The 21,834-nt window shown below is 43.5% G+C and overlaps 1 protein-coding gene across 1 annotated transcript; it reads right to left on the bottom strand.

Moving 5' to 3' along the window:
• Nucleotides 1-5,561: 5,561 nt before the first annotated feature.
• LOC108682528 (rxLR effector protein Htp1-like) lies at nt 5,562-21,064 on the bottom strand. The gene is made up of 2 exons (XM_018171714.1): nt 20,942-21,064; nt 5,562-5,729 (listed from the first exon to the last, which is right to left on the bottom strand). The coding sequence occupies exons 1-2, from the start codon at nt 21,062-21,064 to the stop codon at nt 5,562-5,564; spliced, it is 291 nt and encodes a 96-aa protein (XP_018027203.1).
• Nucleotides 21,065-21,834: the final 770 nt, after the last annotated feature.

Below are 21,834 nucleotides of genomic sequence, written 5' to 3'. Positions count from 1 at the left end.
ACACTCGAAATCTCCGTAACAACCATCAACCATCTGTTTGCCCAATACATAAATAATGTAAAATATTTATTGTGATAGATACCATGGTAGCTCAACTAGAAGACCCCCCTACCAATTTGGTGAAGGAGGAGAGTCCCTCAATCTGCCACTCATCCGACGGCCAAACCTAGTATGTTATAGGAGACTTAGGATAGAAGTGAAGCGTGATGTGCGTAAAACGTAAACACTTCAGTGTTTGGGTAGAGGCGTGTAGAGTGTAGATACTTCAGTTCTCTTATAGATGTGTGTAGAGTGTGAGAATTTCAGTTTCCTGGTAGATGTGTGTAGAGTGTAAACACTTTATTTTCCCAATAGCTGAGTATTTAGTGTGAACACTTTGGTATTACGTTAGACGTGCGTAGAGTGTGAACACTTCTAAGTGTCAGCACGTATGACTGACCGGCGGAGTGATTGCGTCATCACTCTTCGTTGGTGTGTACGTTATTAATAAGTAATTCGGTACACGTTCATTGATCAAGTGCACAATTGTGCCGTTCACTCGTGATTTGTACTGATCACGCGCGAATATACAACATTTACATGAAAATTTTGAAGAGCTGATCAAAGATCAATGCAAGGATGAGTTTGGCTGGCGATGAATAATCCCTGCATTCGATAGGGTATGTAGCTGGTGACCAGCACATCAACGCAGTCCATCAACTGCCCGTCAACGAAGAGCAGAGGTATAGGTCTGCGCTATAGTTAGGCAACAGCACTGGCGTATTACCATCAAAATACGCTGTGATTGGCTGGCAACGCTGGCGTATCATCATGAAAATACGCTGTGATTGGCTGGCAACGCTGGCGTATTACCATCAAAATGGGGCTGATTGACTGGTGGTGCTGGAGTGTTACCATCAACGCGCGTTGTGATTAACAGGTAGCGCTGGAGTGTTACCATCAAAATACGCTGTGAATGACTGGTAGCGCTGGAGTGTTACATCAAAGGCTTCTTGAAACGTGGCCTGAGAAGTGAAAATTTGCCTCTCTATTACAACCAATCTGTAGGACCTCTTCATGTTGCCTCCTTTGCCTTTGGCCTGGGCAATTCAGAGTTACAAACGCACTCCCAGGGCATAGACACACTTGAGTAACTCTCAGCTGCGTGGCTGAGGGATGATGAGATACATACAGTAGCATAGCAGAGCAATGAGCAGAATTGTACAGCTGAGAGATGGACTGTACTGCACAGCTAATGGATCTGTTTGTGCTGTGACAGCATATCAGCTTAGCGTCTTAGAGCTGCAGCACTCAGCCGAGATTACTTGCTTCAATACAGCTGCACTCACGGCGACAACAGCTGCTAACTTAGCAGGCAATGATACAGCTGTTAACTAATTAAGCAGGCAATGATACAGCTGCTAACTTAGCTGGCAATGATACAGCTGCTAACTTAGCAGGCAATGATACAGCTGCTAACTTAGCAGTTGGAAGTGCAGGTGGCAGTGCAGCAGTAGTCAGAGGGTCAAAACACTGCGACTTTTCACTCCCCATCTGAGGGGAAACTATTCAATGACGCCGAAGCATTACGATCTTCCCCACCGCCCATTTTCGTAGCCTCACGTCCCTCTAACTCCCCTCCACCCCATCTTCGATTGAATTGATTGTATTTCTTACCAATGAATCCCTCACTCAATTACTCCCCCTTGCATATATAACCCCACATGTTTCCCCTAGGAAGGAGGTTGCGGGATGCATGCAAAGTAGACAACTTTGCGGGGTTAATTGGGGAATTTTTCTGTAGTTCAGCGGGGCGCTGAATTAGCGTCTATTGTCACCCTTGCAGCGCCGTCCCTCGCAATGGTGAAAATGACGACGAGGGGAAGAAAAAACACCCCTGGGAAGAGTGGACAGTGGTAGGGAGAGGGGAACCTAATAGTGAAGTAAGGAACAAGTAGGGGAATAAGGGAGCCTCATGAAAAAAGAGATAGCATGGGGAAAGAGGTCAAGGGTGTGGGGAGAGATCACGGGAAGAAATGAAGGTCACGGGGGAGTGGGATACGTCATGGGGAAGGATGGGAGGTCAGGGGGAAAGCAAGGGAGAACACGGGGAAGGTAGAGGAGTCACGGGGAAGGTGGGGGAGTCACGGGGAAGGGGGGGAGGTCACGGGAAAGGTGCGGAGGTCACGGGGGAGGCAGGAGATGTCACGGGAAAAGAGGGGATCCCACGGTGAAGTAGGGAATGTCATGGGGAACGAGGGGATGTCATGGGGAAGGAGGGGCTTTTGTTTCCGTGATTGAATGAACGGCGCCGCAAATGAAGCGCACAAAAGCAAATATTCAGCGAACATTAGAAGCCTCGCACGGTCCTTGCCAGCTCATGGCCGGCATATGGGCGGCCATCGCGTGCGCGACTGTAATTTATAATAGGGGTGTCAGCGCTTAATGGGCAACGCAGGGTTAGTAAAAGCGCTCATGTCCAGCCATTCTTCTTCATTAGAATAAATACGCAGCATTTTAGCATAGGCAAAATTAAAATGGGTATTTTTGTGCCTGATTAGAAGTTATATTCGGTGTAGTGTACATTTCTGTCATTCGACTTCGTCGATTTTATTGGATCACTGAGTTTAATGATCTATTAATCCTAGTAATTAAAGAGATTAATAGGGTATAGTGTTGCATGAATCAAGAACGGCTATTATAGGCGGACACTCTTAGAAAATTCAGGAGCTTAATTGTCAAATCATCGGAGCGACGGCCTAAGAACAAGAACCAAAATAACGATTATTCTTTATAAATGATAATGATTTTTACAATGAAAAGAAGTCAAATAATTATATGAGCGGTATTAATAAACTGCCTATATATAATATGATAAGAAAAGAGAATACAATATGATAAGAACAATGGTAAATTGGCTTCAGCCCCATGCTGGCCTAAACGTATTAACTTTTTTATATGGATTGAAGCTCAAAGAAAGACCCTAAAACATCTCCCATTTTGAACATTGAACATAATGCTGATGGAAGGGCTGTTTAAAAAGGTAATTTATTAGTCACTTCACTACGAAGGAAGGATGCCACACGTCCAGACAGCGATGTGGTCCGGCAAATTCTCTCTTCACATCTGATCCTTCATCGCACATTCTTTATGAATCCTTCACTTCCCCACTTCCTCTTCATCCCACCCCCTTCATCCTCACCCCCACTACCCCCCCAGCTGCCATGGAAACGTCGCTTAGTTACGCCTCCTGTTCCCCCTGCTTCCCCCTGAGTGTCAGTGGCACTCTCCCTACGCAGCAACACAGCCTCCTGTTCCCCCTGAGTGTCAGCGGCACTCCCCCTACGCAGCACCACAGCCTGCTGTTCCCCCTGAGTGTCAGCGGCACTCCTCCTACGCAGCACCACAGCCTGCTGTTCCCTCTGAGTTTCCCCCTACGCAGCAACACAGCCTCCTGTTCCCCCTGAGTGTCAGCGGTAATCCCCCTACGCAGCAACACAGCCTGCTGTTCCCCCTGAGTGTCAGCGGCACTCCCCCTACGCAGCTGTCAACGATAGTACGATATTTGTATTGAATTATGAGAAATTATAGTATTTATCTTCTAGACTGAAATTACACCAAATTTAAAAATTTTCACTGAGATGCATTGGTAGTAACGGTTTTAGAAAGTCGAATTGATCGTTTTTATTTACATTCATAGAGCCTTCTCACATCCCCATAAATGTATCGACCCCTTTAGTTTTGCTTACAACCCCCAGGGGTCGATATCCTCCCCTGATTTATTCCCCATAATAGATTCTCTGCACCTTATCAGTGACTGAATATACTGATGATTTGTTGCAAACTATTTCTTAGCCAATTTTATTTGTTGAGTCGTTATCACAGGACTATCTCTCAACTACTGTCATGTTATTTAACTAATTTTAAATGATCTCGTCGTTTCTTGGTTTCGACCAAGCAAGGATGTTGTCCTTTGCGGTTTAACACACAACAGGTTGAAGTAAGTTCAAGTTGAACGAGTGATAGGTTGAAATTGTGTAAATGCACGTGGGTTTTCCTTTGAACGCAGCTTCAAGTTGAAGTTGAACAAACAATGCCTTTAAGTTGCGTGAACGCACGTGGAATTAGAGTTAAACGCAAGTTTAAGTTGAAGTTGAACTGCCCTTTGTCACGCGCGAAGTTGAGCGCATTGCGGCGGCTGGAACGACCCTCGCGTTAATTGCAATGCGTAAAGTTCTTACGCATTCATCCCGGCGGGCGCGTTACGCATTGCCTGTCGCATTCGTTGCAATTTGCGCGTAATCCTGCGGCGTAGGGACTGGGACTATAATGGTGTTGCTGCTGGTGTAACTTAAACATCCGGGGTGACTTCTGGTATAATCTCAACACCTGGTGTTGCTGCTGGTGTAACTTAAACATCTGGGGCGACTGCTGGTGTAATCTCAACACCTGGTGTTGCTGCTGGTGTAACTTAAACATCTGGGGCGACTGCTGGTGTAATCTCAACACCTGGTGTTGCTGCTAGGGGAATCTCAACACCTGGTGTTGCTGCTAGGGGAATCTCAACACCTGGTGTTGCTGCTGGTGTAACTTAAACATCTGGGGAGACTACTGGTATAATCTCTACACCTGGTGTTGCTGCTGGTGTAACTTAAACATCTGGGGCGACTGCTGGTGTAATCTCAACACCTGGTGTTGCTGCTGGTGTTATCACAACAGCTGGTGTTGCTGCTAGTGTAATCACAACAGCTGGTGTTGCTGCTTCAACACCTGGTGTTGCTGCTGATGTAATCTTAACACCTGGTGTTGCTGCTAGTGTAACATAACACCTGGTGTTGCTGCTGGTATAACACAACACCCGGTGTTGCTGCTGGTGTAACCTTGTCGTGGGTATAGTGGCAGGTTTAAACAGGTGAAACTAACAGTCATATTAAAATACTTTGAAGCCCGTAAATCTCTTCACATTAAGACATGTTCGTTCATTCAAAGGGATATAGAACACGTTCAATTCAGACTTGATAAACGGACAATAGTTAAACATCCGCTCATTTAAATGCTAATGATACCCGTATTCCGCTTCAACTGCTGATGTGTTAAAATTATATGTAATATTGTTTTATTTGCATTGATCATGCAATTAATTATTCGGAATAACTGCGGATCCGAATTTCGCGTCCACCTTTGTCGATTATTAACTTTAGAAAACGCTGCCGTCACTTGCCATTCCCACCCCTGAGTAAATAATACTTTCATCTCTTATAAGTTTGAACAAAAAAGTTCAGCCGTGAAAGAAGCGGCAGTTGTACGACAAGTTGGACACGCAGCGCGCACGTTGCCGAAGCTCGGCGCAAAACACCGTAGACTTTAGCAGTTGGCCGGGACTGTGAAGTAGGCGGAATTAGAAGGACTGTCCGTGCTGCAAAGTTTGGCCTGTTAGAAGCTCATGCGCTGCATAATAAACACTGTGCTGTCGAGTGCTGGCAGGGGGCGGGAGGTGTATTTGAAGGGTCTTTCTGAGGTTCGCTGAGAAGTGCATTGAGGGGGGCATTGAGAGGTGATCTGTGAGGGGCACTAAGAGGTGCTCAGTGAGGGGCACTGAGAGGGGCGTTCAGAGGGGCACTGAGGGGGGCATTGAGAGGTGCTCTGTGCGGTTCACTGAGAGGTGCACTATGAGGGGTTCTGAGAAGGGCGTTCAGAGGGGCATTGAGAGGGGCACTGAGAGGGGCGTTAAGAGGGCACTGAGAGGGGCACTGAGAGGGGCGTTAAGAGGGGCTCTGAGAGGGGCACTGAGAGGGGCGTTAAGAGGGCACTGAGAGGTGCACTGAGAGGGGCATTAAGAGATGCACAGATGAGAGCTCGAGTAGGAGAGTGGGAAGGCAGAGTGGAGGACTTGGTCACGAAATATTAGAGAGGGGCAAGACAGCTCAGACCAAAATTTTCATGAATCATTAATCATTTAAACTGCAGACCTCGATAAATAACAAGATTTATCTTTCTAAGCTTGAACTTTGACTAGCGTTAGTTGAGGTATACTGTAATTGATATGCATCAGTAGAAGTGATCATTAATGTGCATCAGTGTAAGTGAATTTATCATTAGTCTTTGAAGAAAATAATTATTTCTTGATCAAAAAATAAAAATTTTCATGCTTCAGTGCCCCATGGCACTGAAGCATGTGCTGCACATGACAGAAGTAGACGTCCTACAGACAAGTATACCTAGACAGGATTTCTATGCCTTCACAAGCTTGCCGTCAGTCTGTCAGAGACATGCCGTCTGTCTGTCAGAGATACGCCGTCTGTCTGTCAGAGACGTGCCGTCTGTCTGCCAGAGACACGCCGTCTGTCTGTCAGAGACGTGCCGTCTGTCTGTCATTGAGGTGCCGTCTGTCTGTCAAAGACATGCCGTCTGTCTGTCAGAGACGTGCCGTCTGTCTGTCAGAGACGTGCCGTCTGTCTGTCAAAGACACGCCGTCTGTCTGTCAGAGACGTGCCGTCTGTCTGTCGTAGAGGTGCCGTCTGTCTGTCAGAGACGTGCCGTCTGTCTGTCAAAGACACGCCGTCTGTCTGTCAGAGACGTGCCGTCTGTCTGTCGTAGAGGTGCCGTCTGTCTGTTAAAGACATGCCGTCTGTCTGTCAGAGACGTGCCGTCTGTCTGTCAGAGACGTGCCGTCTGTCTGGCAGAGAGGTGCCGTCTGTCTGGCAGAGAGGTGCCGTCTGCCTGGCAGAGACGTGCCGTCTGTCTAGCAGAGACGTGCCGTCTGTCTGGCAGAGACGTGACGTCTGTCTGGCAGAGAGGTGCCGTCTGTCAGGCAGAGACGTGCCGTCTGTCTGACAGAGACGTGCCGTCTGTCTGTCAGAGACGTACGTGCTGTCTGTCAGAGACGTGCCGTCTGTCTGTCATAGATGTGCCGTCTGTCTGTCAGAGACCAGAGGCGTGCTGTCTGTCTGTCAGAGACATGCTGTCTGTCTGTCAGTGACGTACCGTCTGACTGTCAGAGACGTGCCGTCTATCTGTCAGAGACGTGCCGTCTGTCTGTCAGGAACATGCTGTCTGTCTGTCAGTGACGTGCCGTCTGTCTGTCAGAGACGTGACGTCTGTCTGTCAGAGACATGCCGTCTGTCTGTCAGAGACATGCCGTCTGCCTGTCAGAGACGTGCCGTCTGTCTGTCAGAGACGTGCCGTCTGTCTGTCAGAGACGTGCCGTCTGTCTGTCAGAGACGTGCCGTCTGTCTGTCAGAGACGTGCTGTCTGTCTGTCAGAGACATGCCGTCTGCCTGTCAGAGACGTGCCGTCTGTCTATCAGAGACGTGCCGTCTGTCAGAGACACGCCTTCTGTCTGTCAGAGACGTGCCGTCTGTCTGTCAGAGACGCGCCATCTGTCTGTCAGAGACGTGTCGTCTCTGTCAGAGACATGCCGTCTGCCTGTCAGAGACATGCCGTCTGTCTGTCAGAGACGTGCCGTCTGTCTGTCAGAGACGCGCCATCTGTCTGTCAGAGACGTGCCGTCTCTATCAGAGACACGCCGTCTGCCTGTCATAGACGTGCTGTCTGTCTGTCAGAGACATGCCGTCTGTCTGTCAGAGACATGCCGTCTGTCTGTCAGAGACGTGCCGTCTGTCTGTCAGAGACACGCCGTCTGTCTGTCAGAGACACGCCGTCTTCTGTCATTGAGGTGCCGTCTGTCTGTTAAAGACATGCCGTCTGTCTGTCAGAGACGTGCCGTCTGTCTGTCAGAGACACGCCGTCTGTCTGTCAGAGACGTGCCGTCTGTCTGTCAGAGACGTGCCGTCTGTCTGTCAGAGACATGCCGTCTGTCAGAGACGTGCCGTCTGTCAGAGACAGACGTCCCAAGTCTGCCCCAGGGGTCCCGGGTCTCTTCATTGAATTATCGCTGGCGTCACCTCGAGTCCATAGTGGCAGTCGTCGCATTTCTACTCAACTTCTCTTCACAATTACGCCGCAAACTTAGCGTAAAGTTGAAAACTTTTGTGTTGAACGCCGGCAAGTTTGACAAAAAGTGCGGACAAAGCAGCGCTGACGGCAACATAACGCCTCTGCGCAGCTAATGACCAAAAATGACGACCTTTTCTGAAATATCCAACCGAAATCCGCAGAAAAAGTCGGTAATTGGCACGGACGAGTCGGAGCGCGTGAGGGAGCGTGTGTCCTCGCCCTCATAATGAGGGCTTTAATTAGCGTCCTGATAAATAGGGTTGCTTTGTGCTCATCATGCTATCAGCATCATGTACACGGTGTCAGGTGGCCAGCATCATGTACACGGTGTCATGTCTGTCTCTTATACACATCTAGATGTGTATAAGAGACAGATCATGTACTCACCAGCACACACTCATCATGCACTCATCATGTACTCACTATCATGTACTCACCAGCACATGCTCATCATGTACTCATCATGCACTCACTATCATGCACTCACCAGCACATACTCATCATGCACTCATCATGTAGGCAGTTTTCATCAGCAAGCGGCTCGGGAGGCTCGCTCAGAGACGCCAATCGATGCTTGAGAATCAATAAGCGGAGTGATCGCAACAACAGGAAAACAGCTACGACAACAACAGCAGCAACAACAGCATCATCAATAAGCGGAGTGAGAGCAACAACAGGAAAACAACTACGACAACAACAGCAGCAACAACAGCATCATCAATAAGCGGAGTGAGAGCAACAACAGGAAAACAGCTACGACAACAACAGCAGCAACAACAGCATCATCAATAAGCGGAGTGAGAGCAACAACAGGAAAACAGCTACGACAACAACAGCAGCANGGGAAGTTACGGGACAGAAAGGGTGCGTGGAATGGGGGCATTACGGGACAGAAAGGGGGTTGAGAATGGGGACATTACGGGACAGAAAGGAGGAGGTGGAAGAGAAAACAGAGGAGCAGGCGGAGGAGGGATAGAGGAATAGGATAGGATATGACAATAATATTAGAGTTCGTTGAATATTTAAAACGAAGGTCAGGGCCCTTTGCGACACCGGGCTCGGTGACATTAATATAGTGCGTGCCTGCGATACTCGTGATAACGAAACACAAAAGTTACATGACTTCTATAAAACCTCACGTCTCAGTTATTTTAGTTACCGCCACACAGCTCGTATATATTGTGTTGATACGATATTACCATCACAACGAATATAATAAATAACATTTTTTCGAGGGAACAGGACGACGCATTTTAGGTTAGGCGTCTGTCAGTACTTATCCTACATAATCGCTTTCACCGTCAATTTATTTACCGATAATTGGTTTTTAGGTTCTTTAAGAATTATTCTACGAGCAGAGTATACGGATTTGCAAACGAATACTATAGAATAGAAGCGATACATTTAAATACCCGTTAGTGTTTTTTATCGGTCATGAGAGGTAATTTTGTCATTATTTTAATGCATAATGGTTGAATAATGAATCAAATATAAATGACTCATATAGCACTGAACGAGGACGAATCATTAGCATATCAGTGGACAAAGAGATAACCCATAACCTACAGACAACAACTCTCGTCGCTGGGAAATTACGTACGAAAATACCAATGTTTGTTAATTCGTACCTAACGGGTTAATGAGAGGGCGTTGAGATCAATAAACGCGTAGGGCTAATGAGAATAATGAGAGTAACAGGATAGAGAGAACAAACAAGCTTACGTCCAGCTGGTAGCACACACGTCATATATTGGCGTTAAGTAATGAGGCCTAGGGTTTTTGTTGCTAATGATATAGAACACGCCTAATTATGTAGAACACATCACGGCCCTGCACCTAATTGTGTGTTCCGACATCTCAATTCATTCCCGATGTGTTCAGGCACATATAAGATTTATTTCAAAGCAGTAATGTCGGAGACGTATGTTGGAAGTAAGGCTAGTCGTCGAAAAGCTTCAATCGTCCTTAACATCACAAGACAATTGGCCAAGTTCCCTATTAACAAGCAGTACATGCCCAGTCGGGCTGCCAATACTCGTAACGGAGCCGTTTTGGTTGCGTGTTCTTGCGTGGGTAGGCCTCCATGGCCTCCTTCAAGTCTGATATCCTTTCAACGGTCCGTTAACTTTGACTGATGATCTTAATTCCATCCCCCGCCATCCTTCTCCCCTCTTCCGGAAATGTGGCGCCAACCCCTCCTCCACTTCTGCTTGGTTTGTACAACCATTACCGCACGCTCTTTCACTCCAAGCACGTGCCTTCATTTCCGGAGGACGAGTTTTTGCATTCAATTTTTTCACGAGCCACGCCTGTGGATGGATGGGCAATGCTGCCTGAACGCTCTCGACTAGTAATTATTAAATTGCATAATTTCAGCAGCGGCGGCCGCTGCCAGAGGGTAGCGCTTGAGGGAAAGTCTCATACACTTTGTGTACTGACGGAACACTCACTTCCAGGGGCCATACTTTCAAAATTCGCTAAGTGAACGTAAGAACTTACGCTCTATTTTCTTGTCTGTGATTGGTGGATTTTGCTTGAAAGGCCGTCAATGATTGGCTGGTGAACTTAAGATCTCTTAACTTTTTTTGAAAGTATAGGCCCTAGCCTTTAGGTACGAATAGCATTGGCGACGGTTATTGTATACGTAGAAAAAAGGTTGAATATTCATGTATGTTTCCATACAAGTTCAGTCGAGGAACTGTCGCTAACTTGGGAATGATTCACGATAGCTCCTAAAAACGCCTTCTAATGAAGATCAATCAGTTTATCGCTAAATTGGTTTAAACCAAAATGTTCAAATTTTGTAATTAAGTAACTATTACTCTATAATCTATATAATATACTTATAGATTCTAAAATGGCCATATTTCTTTTGCAGTATGCGCATTTTTGTATTGTGCAGCATTGATACAATGATTCGTTACCAGCCACTTGACTCATTATGATATAATGTAAATAGCTGAATTTCAAGAAAACTTTAATTACAAATTTAAAAATGTTTTTTTGCAAAAAAGTGTTAAAGAGAAAATGTAGAAATAATTTTTGTCAATAAAATTCGTCAAATAAAATTTCCGAGTCTTGAGTCAAAATAAAATTCAAATGAGCTAGAGCGACAATTCTATCAAATTATATTAATATCAAATTATCAGTATTTATTATCCCAAATTAAATTATCAAAAAATAACAACTTTTATCAAGCGCCTTTGCGTACGTCATGTAAAAGAATCTCCAGAAAAATTAAACTGCATGCGCAAGACCACCAACATCCAAGGTAACCATTTCAGCATTTGTAATTTAATTATAAATATACAATTATTTAATAATTAATTTCAACGTCTACCATTGAAACAAAAGCTCTAATAGCATGAGCCTAATTCAAATGAAACACCTCGTTTGCTGGAACACTAAGATGCGGAAATGTTTTTTGTGGTGACACAGACACAGTTAAGCTAAAAACGCCGGCACCTGGGGCTTTGATTCATCATGGCCGCAACGTAAACTGAATAATTCTGATAAGAAATTCTTTTAGAAGACGATATAAGCTCGGAAATTTGTTGTTAGAAAATTACAAGTTTCAAAGAATATTACTCATAAACTTTCATGATATAGTAAATGCTGTGGGGAATAAAATTATTACGTTGAAAATTATTCGTAACATAACAGTATGGTAATCTCAATACCTTTCATCAATTTAAGTGAATACACGTGCGGATAAAATTGGGAAATATTCTATTCTGATTAGAAGATTAATATTAAATTTCATTCAATTAAGGACAAAAAAATATGGATTCCTACATAAGCGATAACGTTCAATAAGCCCATCCTGATAACATTCTGATAAATACAGCTGAAAAATGTGACAGAATACAACATTTCGCTTTTTATATATAATCTCTCATTACTAATAACATAATTCGATTCAGAAGGAAAGATTTTCCGGGAATCGTATTTACCTACTTAATATGAACGTCGAAAAATATCACGGTCGTTTTTCAAGTTCAAATTTCTTTTTTTTTTTATTGAATAATTCCAAGTGAGGCATCGATTTCTTGATAAAACATGAGAGGTCGCACAGGCTCTCATAACAGTAGCGCACAAAATGATAATGTAATGTTATTAATGTGATAATGCTAATGATAATGTTAGTGATAATGTAATGAAATTAATATGGTAATGTAAGTAATGGAAGCAACTCCTTAATAACATTACGGCTTAGCGCGAAGAAATAACAACAGTGAAAGAAATTCTTCGTGACGATTAAACAATAGAAAATATTACAACAATAAACAAATATTTTAGAGAAAACATGTGAATGAAAATAAACGTAGGAATTTTCACCATACTGAACAAGACGAGCTACAATAGAGCGATTTATAGAAAACATTATAACCAAATCGTAAACTTTCATTTAAATAAACCTACATCGTTGCAACGGCGGTCACTTGACCTAATAAACGTTTGGCGACATTTTCCGGTTATATTCCCTATATTCTTCAGTTAGTGAGCCATATGCTCTTCATTTTGAAGGTTCCTTTGGTAATCCTCGGTCCAATAATCTTCCGTGCCTGCAGAGCAAGGTTCAAGTCAAGGCTTCATAGGCTGGACCTATACTTTCAAAACTGGCTAAGTGAACGTTAGTACTTACGCTCTATTTTCGTGTCTATGATTGGTGGATTTTACTTGAAAGGCCGTCAATGATTGGCTGATGAACTTACGATCTCTTAACTTTTTTTGAAAGTATAGGCCCTGGTCAGTTCATCACAGCGATTCCTTCTTCTTCAAAAGAGGCCGTCGTGGAGCCTGCTGCTGAGCTCCATTGTCCCGTTGCAATACGAGGGATCCACATTGCACGACCAGGGTGCGTTATGTCAAAACTAGTTCAAGTACACGTAGAGGCCTTACGTACATAAATTGGTATTAGATGGCAGAATTTACTTGTTTTACACGTGCGATTGATGACCACAGAGAATTCGTTGATTTATATAGGAGCGGCATAAGTACACGTAGCGGCATAAGTACACGTAGCGGTCTTACGTACACGTAGTGGCATAAATTGGTATTAGATGGCAGAATTTACTTGTTTTACACGTGCGATTGATGACCAGAGAATTCGTTGATTTATATAGAAGCGGCATAAGTACACGTAGCGGTCTTACGTATACGTAGTGGCATAAGTACACGTAGCGGCAAAGTACACGTAGCGGGATGAGTACACGTAGCGATCTTACGTACACGTAGCAACATAAGTATTCGTAGCGACTTAAGTATACGTAGCGGCTTATAAGTACACGTGGCGGCATAGTACACGTAGCGGCAAAGTACACGTAGCGGTAGTACGACTCCAGGGCTTAAATGGGGACAACATGCTGATAAATTAGTTGCTTTTGAAACTCAACGTTCTATTGTGCACACAGGGAACAGAAGGCCGACTCCCTGCATTTTCAATAATTTTCAGGACAAAAACGTTCATTTGCAAGGGCGTGACCGTAAATTTTCCTCGAAAGAACTAAGTATATTGATCTTGTATTCATCATTGAAACTAATTGACTTGGATTGTACGTGAGTAAAAAACACGCGATCTTGCTAACTTCAGACCGATTGGTCTGCCTTTGAACTGAGAGGCTTTGAAGTTGGAATCCTGTCATGCATTCCTGCACTACATAAACCACAACAAATTGCTATTCTTAAAATTTTATACTATTTATTTTCATTAATTAAAGAAATTGCTGAGTAGTTTAGAAACGGCCCTATGCTAAGGCTTACATATGGCTGAAACTTGCATTTGTGTTTGGTCTCCATATGGCTGAGGTTCAAATATGGAGAGGTTTACACAGGGCAGAGGTTTACATATATGGCCGCTTCTATATTATCAGTTTAACTCACTAGCAACTGGTTATTTGGTTTTAATTCCTGTAAACATCTTTCATGAATGATGTTTCGACAGTGGTAGAGTTCTCGACAGTGGTGAGAGCAATGAGTGAAAGTTCATGATGCCTATGAATATAGATATTAATTGTGTAATAAATATTTGTATAAAAGAATAAATAGGTGACTTGCTCCTACGTGAAGGAGAAGAGCGTTGAAATATTATAGACAGAGAAAAATAATTTTTCTCATTTTGGTTGAGAGACGGCTGTGGATTTTACTGAGATTTTCCGGAGGAGATAGAACATGTTAGAATGATTTCGACAGGCGCTGGAAACTTGTGAAAGATATTGCAGATTGAAACACTTAGACATCTTTGAAACACCTGGGCAGCTGTTGGTGTCTCGGTTTCAGCACGATCGCTCGGAGAGGCCCTGAAAACAACAGAGGTAAATTTTCTCTCAGTGCACCCGAGCATTCATTCCTGTAAGTATCATTCACCCAGTGCATTCAGCCTTGAAAATATCATTCACCCAGTTACCGATTCCTATAATTCTCCCAGGTATTAAATTCCTATAAACATCATTCACCCGGCCCCAAGTATTAATTCCTGCAAATATAACTCACCCAGTTACAAATTACTGTAAACATCATTCACCAAAGCGTTATTCCAATACACCTCCACCACTCAGGTACCAAAAACTAAGCAACATAAACACTGTCTGTCCTGGCCAGAACAGGAGCCCTCCGCTCTACAGAAGCTGTAGGAGCGGCAAGCAGAGTTGGGCTTAATTTCGGCGGCCGTTTTAAAGTTAAGCAGAAAATTGGGTCTTTTGGGTGACATTTTCGGAGACGAACGAGCAACGTGCGGCGTCCGTCATGCAAATCAGTTACACGTCAGTCAAATATTTTGAGCACTGGCGCTTCGAGCGACAGTTTTTTTGGACGCTAACTTTTAAGATTGGCCTCTCGTGCGACACAGACAACATCCTTAATTACCCTAACCTCCCCTTATGGTATACAGGGGGAGGAAGTGGACCCATAAATCTTCTGATGCATTGTTGGGTTTATCCAAATTTATACGAATATCGTAGAGTACTAATATTTGTGAATTATTGAATTTTCCTATAGTACAAGACATATCAGAACAATACGAAGAGAAAGAACAGAGGAGAATTATAGCCGTCAGCAAAGGCTATTTGAAATTGAAGTATTTTGACATTTTACGTCGCGAAATTAATATCAACATTACCGATATGAAGACGTCACCCTACAATGAAAGTGAAGCAAGTTACAAGCAAGCGTCACAATATAAAGAGCAAACCGGAGAAATGAGCTCGATCCTCTCTGATCGGTAGTTGATTGTCACGAGCGATCGAGTAAGAGATAGTGATATTATAATAGAAATTATAACAAATAAACGAGTGTTACTGGTGTAAATTTTAATAAATGATCAAAATTCATTAGCGTAAACGGTAATCAACTCTTCTTAAAACGGCACTTGGAGTTTTACTGAAAGCTTTAGTTTGAGAACAGAAAAGAAGCGAATAATGAGACAGGCTGCACCAGCGCCCAGGCATGCAAATGAGTTTTCTTGCGAGCCACCAAGAGCTCCACAAAAGAAGGAGCTGCCACTAATTCATCTAATTTAGCCTGGCTTGGCAATAGCAGCACAAACCGGAAAGCCTGGCAGGTATTTACAGCAGGGATTTCGCCGCAGCCAGCCCCCAAGAGAGTAATTTGTTTTCGTTTACACGACAAATGTGGCACAGAATACAGCGTACGCCTGAGAACTTTTCCAGTGGCCTGCACAAGGCTCCTGGAATTTGAGTGTTTGCAAGTCTGCGGGCGATAGTCAGCAGGGCAGAAAAATTGCACATCTGTTCATTTGAAAAAAAAAAAATTCGCGGACGATTTTGGTGGCGCGGTGAAGCTCACGCGGCAGCTGCGGCAGAGGCTGCTTCTATACCGGCCTTCAACAGAGGCTGCTTCTACCGAGCCAGCATGGAGTAACGTTGGTGCGTTGCGATAGAAGCTAACATGGCTTACTCAAGTCGATCAAATCGTACGCCAAAAATTAGTTCTTTCCTTTAGTCGGAAACAGCACATGCTTTAATTACACAAAATTTGTCAGCAAACTACTTATTTAAGACAAGTCGACCTCATTATGTGAAATGTCCTTCTTCAGTACAGATTGAGTTCTGCCATGAGCAAGCAGTTCTCTTATCTTTCCTTGGCCTGTAACTTGGCTGTCAATACACCAAAAGCGGGAACAACATTCCATAAATTATTCATAATTGCCTCACTAGCACGCTCCCCCTGACACGTCCCACTAATGAATCATATATACCCAGTCTTGCCTTTCAAATTTTTCACCAATTTAGCAGCAAACTGATAAAACTCATATCTTTAGAAAGCAACTAAATATCATCGCACTACTTTACCCTCTTCGCTGACCCTCATCAGAGGTGGGCAGTAGCGCACTACATGTAGCGACCGCTACATTTTCAGTAGCGGTAGCGGCGCTACATTTCAAAGTAGCGCTGCCCAGCTCTGACCCTCATACACAGAAATAAAAAATGCGCCGTCACCTCAGGAGGGCCCCGGCAGGCACGGACGCCTGCACCCCGGCGACCACTCACCCTGCACAGCTGCTGGCTGTACGATATTGTTCATTTATGCTGAGTTGTTATCAGCAGGCAGCTCGGTCCACTTATTCTTTCTTTAAAAATAAGTTTGAAATAGTAATTTCCTTTTTTCAACGTCATCTTCAGACGTCGAGATACACTCAGTTCTGCAGGAACTTTTTATGCCTACCCTAAGAACTGTATTTATAAACGCTAGTTGTTTCGTCGTGCCCGTTTAGTGAACTCATCAATCACGAAAAAGAAACACGAAAACTCATAATAATGAAGCAACACTGACGTAGTACTTCCTATTACTTGCTAAATTTAAGCAGAAGGCTTAGAGGCCAAAGCTCTCGACTTCACCTCATGCCTCCCGTACTCCGCTTCATATTTTCCATGGAAAGCGCCCGCGACGTTCAACCCAGCACGATTTATGGCATTAGCGCTGCTAGTTTATGACACCAAATAAACAAGTCAGCGGAGTCTCCAGTACCAACAAACGCCCTCAAAATATTATCCTTACGCTCAAAAATTTTACGGGTATTTTTTCCCTAATTTTGTTGCGCTTTACCTTATTTTTGGCAACGCAAGAGACCCTAAATCATGATAGTTAGGTTATACGACACTGTAATACACTCGCGTCTTCTCTTCCATCACTATATCATTGTTTGTAATATTGACGATATCTCCACCATATCATTCGTTTTTTATTGCATTTTTAAGATATAGGCTGAGCATTTCATTGATTTAGCGCGAGCATCACGATATCCCCTCAGAGCTGGGGCGGCAGTAGCACATCACACGCTATGGTCATTATAAGCTCGCTGATCATGAGAAATACGTTACGTTAACAGCTCAGTATCATACCGTCGAAGGCAGAAACTTGAAGAAAATTTCCCTCGGTACTCAATATCATCAAGATTCAGAACGCTGATTTCGAATCAAGTGAATCATCCATTGTTTTCTAAAAGTTAGTAACGGATCAAGCGCGCCTTGAACTCGACGACGTGTAGGTATAGCCAAACGATAGAGATATAAGTATATAACACTTGCATAAAGAGCCCGTACAGCAGGCAGGAAAAGGAGTGTCATAAGCAAAAGGTAAAAGCAAAAGGTATGAGTAAAAGATATAAGCAGAATGTATAAGCAAAAGGTATAAGCAAAAGGTATGAGTAAAAGATATAAGCAGAATGTATAAGCAAAAGGTATAAGCAAAAGGTATAAGCAAAAGGTATAAGCAAAAGTTAAAAACAAAAGGTATAAGTAAAAGGTATAAGTAGAAGGTATAAGCAAAAGGTAAAAACAAAAGGTATAAGTAGAAGGTATAAGTAGAAGATTTAAGCAAAAGGTATAAGCAAACGGTATTAGCAGAAGGTAAAAGCAAAAGGTATACGCAAAAGATATAAGCAAAAGGTATAAGCAAAAGATATAAGCAAAAGGTATAAGCAAAAGGTATAAGCAAAAGGTATAAGCAAAGAGATGATCACACTAGCATAAGAGCCCGCGCGGCAGGCAGGGGCGCAGGATGGTTTGGACTTGAGAGCGCCACAGGTCGTTGAGCCATGAGGCTGTAAGTCGTACGCTGAGGCTTCCCTACACTCAGTGTAATGGCAGAGACTTTGTCTAAATAGCGATGTACTTTTGCCTTTGTTTGGGTAATCCTGATCCAGTTAAGCATTGTAAAATGACGCATTATCGCTACGTCCGCTCTCTGCTTGTGCTCTGGGTAATCAAGTGCCGTTATTTGGACAATGCGATCCTATAATTTATTTGAGTGTGTACACTGCCGAGGTCTCCGCTGATCTAAACTTTACGCGAAAATAACTTTCATAAAATCTACGCGAAAAAATCGTCTTCTAGGCATCGTTATGCAACTTGAATGTTGAATTACATCTATTTACATTGATTAAATTTCCTCTTATTCAATTTCTGCGTTCGATTAACTTTTATTTTTCATATTACTTTTACACTTCATTTCATAACTACAATAGTTCGATTTACACATTCATTAATTTCTAAGAAAGTTCACACCCAAAAATTTATTTCACACTCACATTAGGCTTTTAACGTTTCATTCTTCATCGTCGTACAGTTCGACGTTGTTTCAACGATGAAATCGCGTTGAATTCTGACGCTAAAATCGCATTTGTAAAAGGTTTCATCGGGTTTACATGATCCATTATGAATGTCACAGTATATGAGCACCGTGTTACAATGAGCTGCATTTATTATATATATAGAAAATACTATTCGCTACCCTATCTACAATTATTGTACCCTGCGTAAGCAACCTGCAAGTGGTGACGGTGTGCGTCGGTGATTTTTAACATTCGGCATCTTTAATATTGTTACTTAAGTGAATAGTCAAGGAAATGAATGATATCTATATAATATAGGTAGAGAAGTGACTATTCAATAAGTTATTATGTAGAAAGTTAGATCAAATAGCTCTTAATCTCCCTTGAGAAGCCAGGTTCACCGTGGTCTGCTGCAGGGCAAAGGTTAGGCGCGCGAGCCAGAGGTCCGGGGTCCCATGCAATCCAAGGGTGATCTGATATATTCAGTTGAAAAGTAAAGGTAAATAAATATATAGGGTAATGAATAGTATTTCTATAAACAGTTTCAACAGTTTTTCAAGTTTTCTAAAAACTTCCTTTTCAATTACACTTGGGCGTCGAATAATGATTCTGGATAAAAAAGACACGATCGCAGTTCTGAAATATCTTTTTTATCCAGAATCATTATTCGACGCCTAAGTGTAATTGAAAAGGAAGTTTTTAGAAAACTTGAAAAACTGTTGAAACTCTATATAAAAATAAAGTCCGATTTATTATTTCTGAATTTCTATAAACAACAAATGAAGCTCATTGTAACACGGTGTTCACATACTGTGATATTCTTGATAGAACAATCTAACCTGATAAAACCTTTAATATATGCGATTTTAGAGTCAGAATTTAACGCGATTTCATCGTTGAAGCAACGTCAAAATGTACGACGTTGAAAAAATTACGTTTATTCACTTTCCATTCTGGACTAATATTCAACATTATTTCAACGTCGCGAAGTACGTTGATTCAACCTGACATCGCCTGTTGGGTCAAAACGAAGGCAATCAATTAAATGGAACAAGTATAATAGGTGGTAGTATTATTTTTAGTAGATAGCTTGAATATACCTACACGCGACTGATCCAGAGTATGTTAATTTTGCTTTGACTGCGTCACCTTAATTATCAATAATAGACTTTACCTGCCAACACATTTAGCATTCAACTAACATTGAGCTACTTTATGGTAGAGAGCAGTGGTTCGCAAGTCGTCGAATAATGGTCCGCAAACAGGGGTTAGCGGACGACTAGTGGTATGTAAGAGACTTTCAGGTGGCACGCGTATATACACGTTCGGGGTAAACAAGAATTCTACGTAACTTATTTTTATTCCTCGGAAATATTTTCTGCCAACTACAAGATAATCTGACAATAATTTACAACAGTTACCTCAAGGTCACTAAGCTAAATTTAAACATCATGTTTAAATTTAGCGCATTGTTTAAATTTAGTTTTGTGCATGGAGGTGCCATAGACAAAATATTTAGTGCATTAAGAAGGATGAAATTAAAATAACATACCAATTTAGATGCTGACTAATGTCGTGGTGCTGAATTTATACGCTGATTTAATGTAGCGGTTTGAGGTGGTACGGAACGACTATATAGGTACGGGATTTACAAGTGGTGAGTTTCGAACCACTCGATCACACAAATTTGATATCCACATTCATTTTTCAGTGAAATGATTCATTGTAATCAATAATTATTATTATTATTATTCAAAATAAGAGCAGAATCATATCAAAAACACATTGGGTGTTGAATATCGCTCAGAGTGTTGTGCATTGGCATCTGTTAAAATGTTGAAGTCTAAGAAAGCACCACATTCGATTTTTTTTTTCAATGCACCATAATTGCAATTCGTGTATGACAGGCACTGGATTTGTTCTCGTAAATATATTGCACATAAGCTGTGCAATACACAATAGCTTTGCAATGCACATTATAAAAGTCAAGGCGTATCGCTGTGCCGCACACGCAAGCGACAGGTGCAGCGATCGTTACCAGGTGCTCTTATACGTTTATGTACGAGCTAGGAGAATAAATGCATGTGAAGTGGTAAATTGACACGAAACGGCAAAACATGAGAAGGTGGAGCTTAACGGTGACTTATTAACGGAGGAACAAGACTGAAGTATAGTGAAGAGAGGAAGGGGAAGGAAAGAGAAGTGAGGGAAGGTTATTCCTCGAGGGAGGACGCAATCGATGTGCCTGTGACACGAGAGGTCCCTGAACGTGTTGGAGAGACCCTCTGGACCACGTACTCGGGGCAAGGGGAGGAGACCCTCTGGACCACGCACTTGTGGCGGGGAAGCTGCCATCTGTACTACGCACTTGTGGCGAGGAAGGTGCCATCTGTACTACGCACTTGTGGCGAGGAAGCTGCCATCTGTACTACGCACTTGTGACGAGGAAGCTGCCATCTGGACCACGCACTTGTGGCGAGGAAGGTGCCATCTGGACCACGCACTTGTGGCGGGGAAGGTGCCATCTGGACCACGCACTTGAGGTGGGGAAGCTGCCATCTGTACTACGCACTTGTGGCGAGGAAGCTGCCATCTGTACTACGCACTTGTGGCGAGGAAGCTGCCATCTGTACTACGCACTTGTGGCGGGGAAGCTGCCATCTGTACTACGCACTTGTGGCGGGGAAGCTGCCATCTGTACTACGCACTTGTGGCGGGGAAGCTGCCATCTAGGTGCCATCTGTACCACGCACATGTGGCGAAGGAGGAGCCATCTGGACCACGCACTTGTGGCGAGGAAGGTGCCAGCTGGACCACGCACTTGTGGCGAAGAAGGAGCCATCTGGACCACGCACTTGAAGCGGGAAGCTGCCATCTGAACTGCGCATTCGGGGCAGCGGACAGGAGGGCCTCTGTAACAGCGCTCCAGAGTGGTCTGTGGCGGCGCTCCAGCATGACCTGGGACAGCTACATCCGAAACACATACTAAGGATAGAAAGCCATGGCGGAGTGAGTTGCCCTCTATACAACGCACTCGTTGCAAGGGAAGAGGAAGGGAGCGCCTCTCCCTCCCCGAGCAGAAAGAGAGGAGGGCTTCGGAGTGATAATGATAAGTCTATTTTAGAAAAATTTGAGTGGAGAGGGTCTTGATCAGAGTCGGTCGAGGTCAAATTCAGTCTTCGTCTATTCGGTCGAGGTGAGAGTCTGTTAAGGGGAGGGGTCGATGGGAGACGGTCTGGGCCAGACGCATCTGAGGGGATGTGGTATAGACCAGAAGCGGTTGACAAGAGTGTTTTCTTGATACAAGAAAAAAAACATCCGAACTAAAT

The sequence above is a fragment of the Hyalella azteca genome, unplaced genomic scaffold, assembly GCF_000764305.2.
Source record: "Hyalella azteca isolate HAZT.00-mixed unplaced genomic scaffold, Hazt_2.0.2 contig5438, whole genome shotgun sequence".
Classification (NCBI taxonomy): domain Eukaryota; kingdom Metazoa; phylum Arthropoda; class Malacostraca; order Amphipoda; family Hyalellidae; genus Hyalella; species Hyalella azteca.
This window is presented reverse-complemented; position numbering and strand designations above follow the sequence as displayed.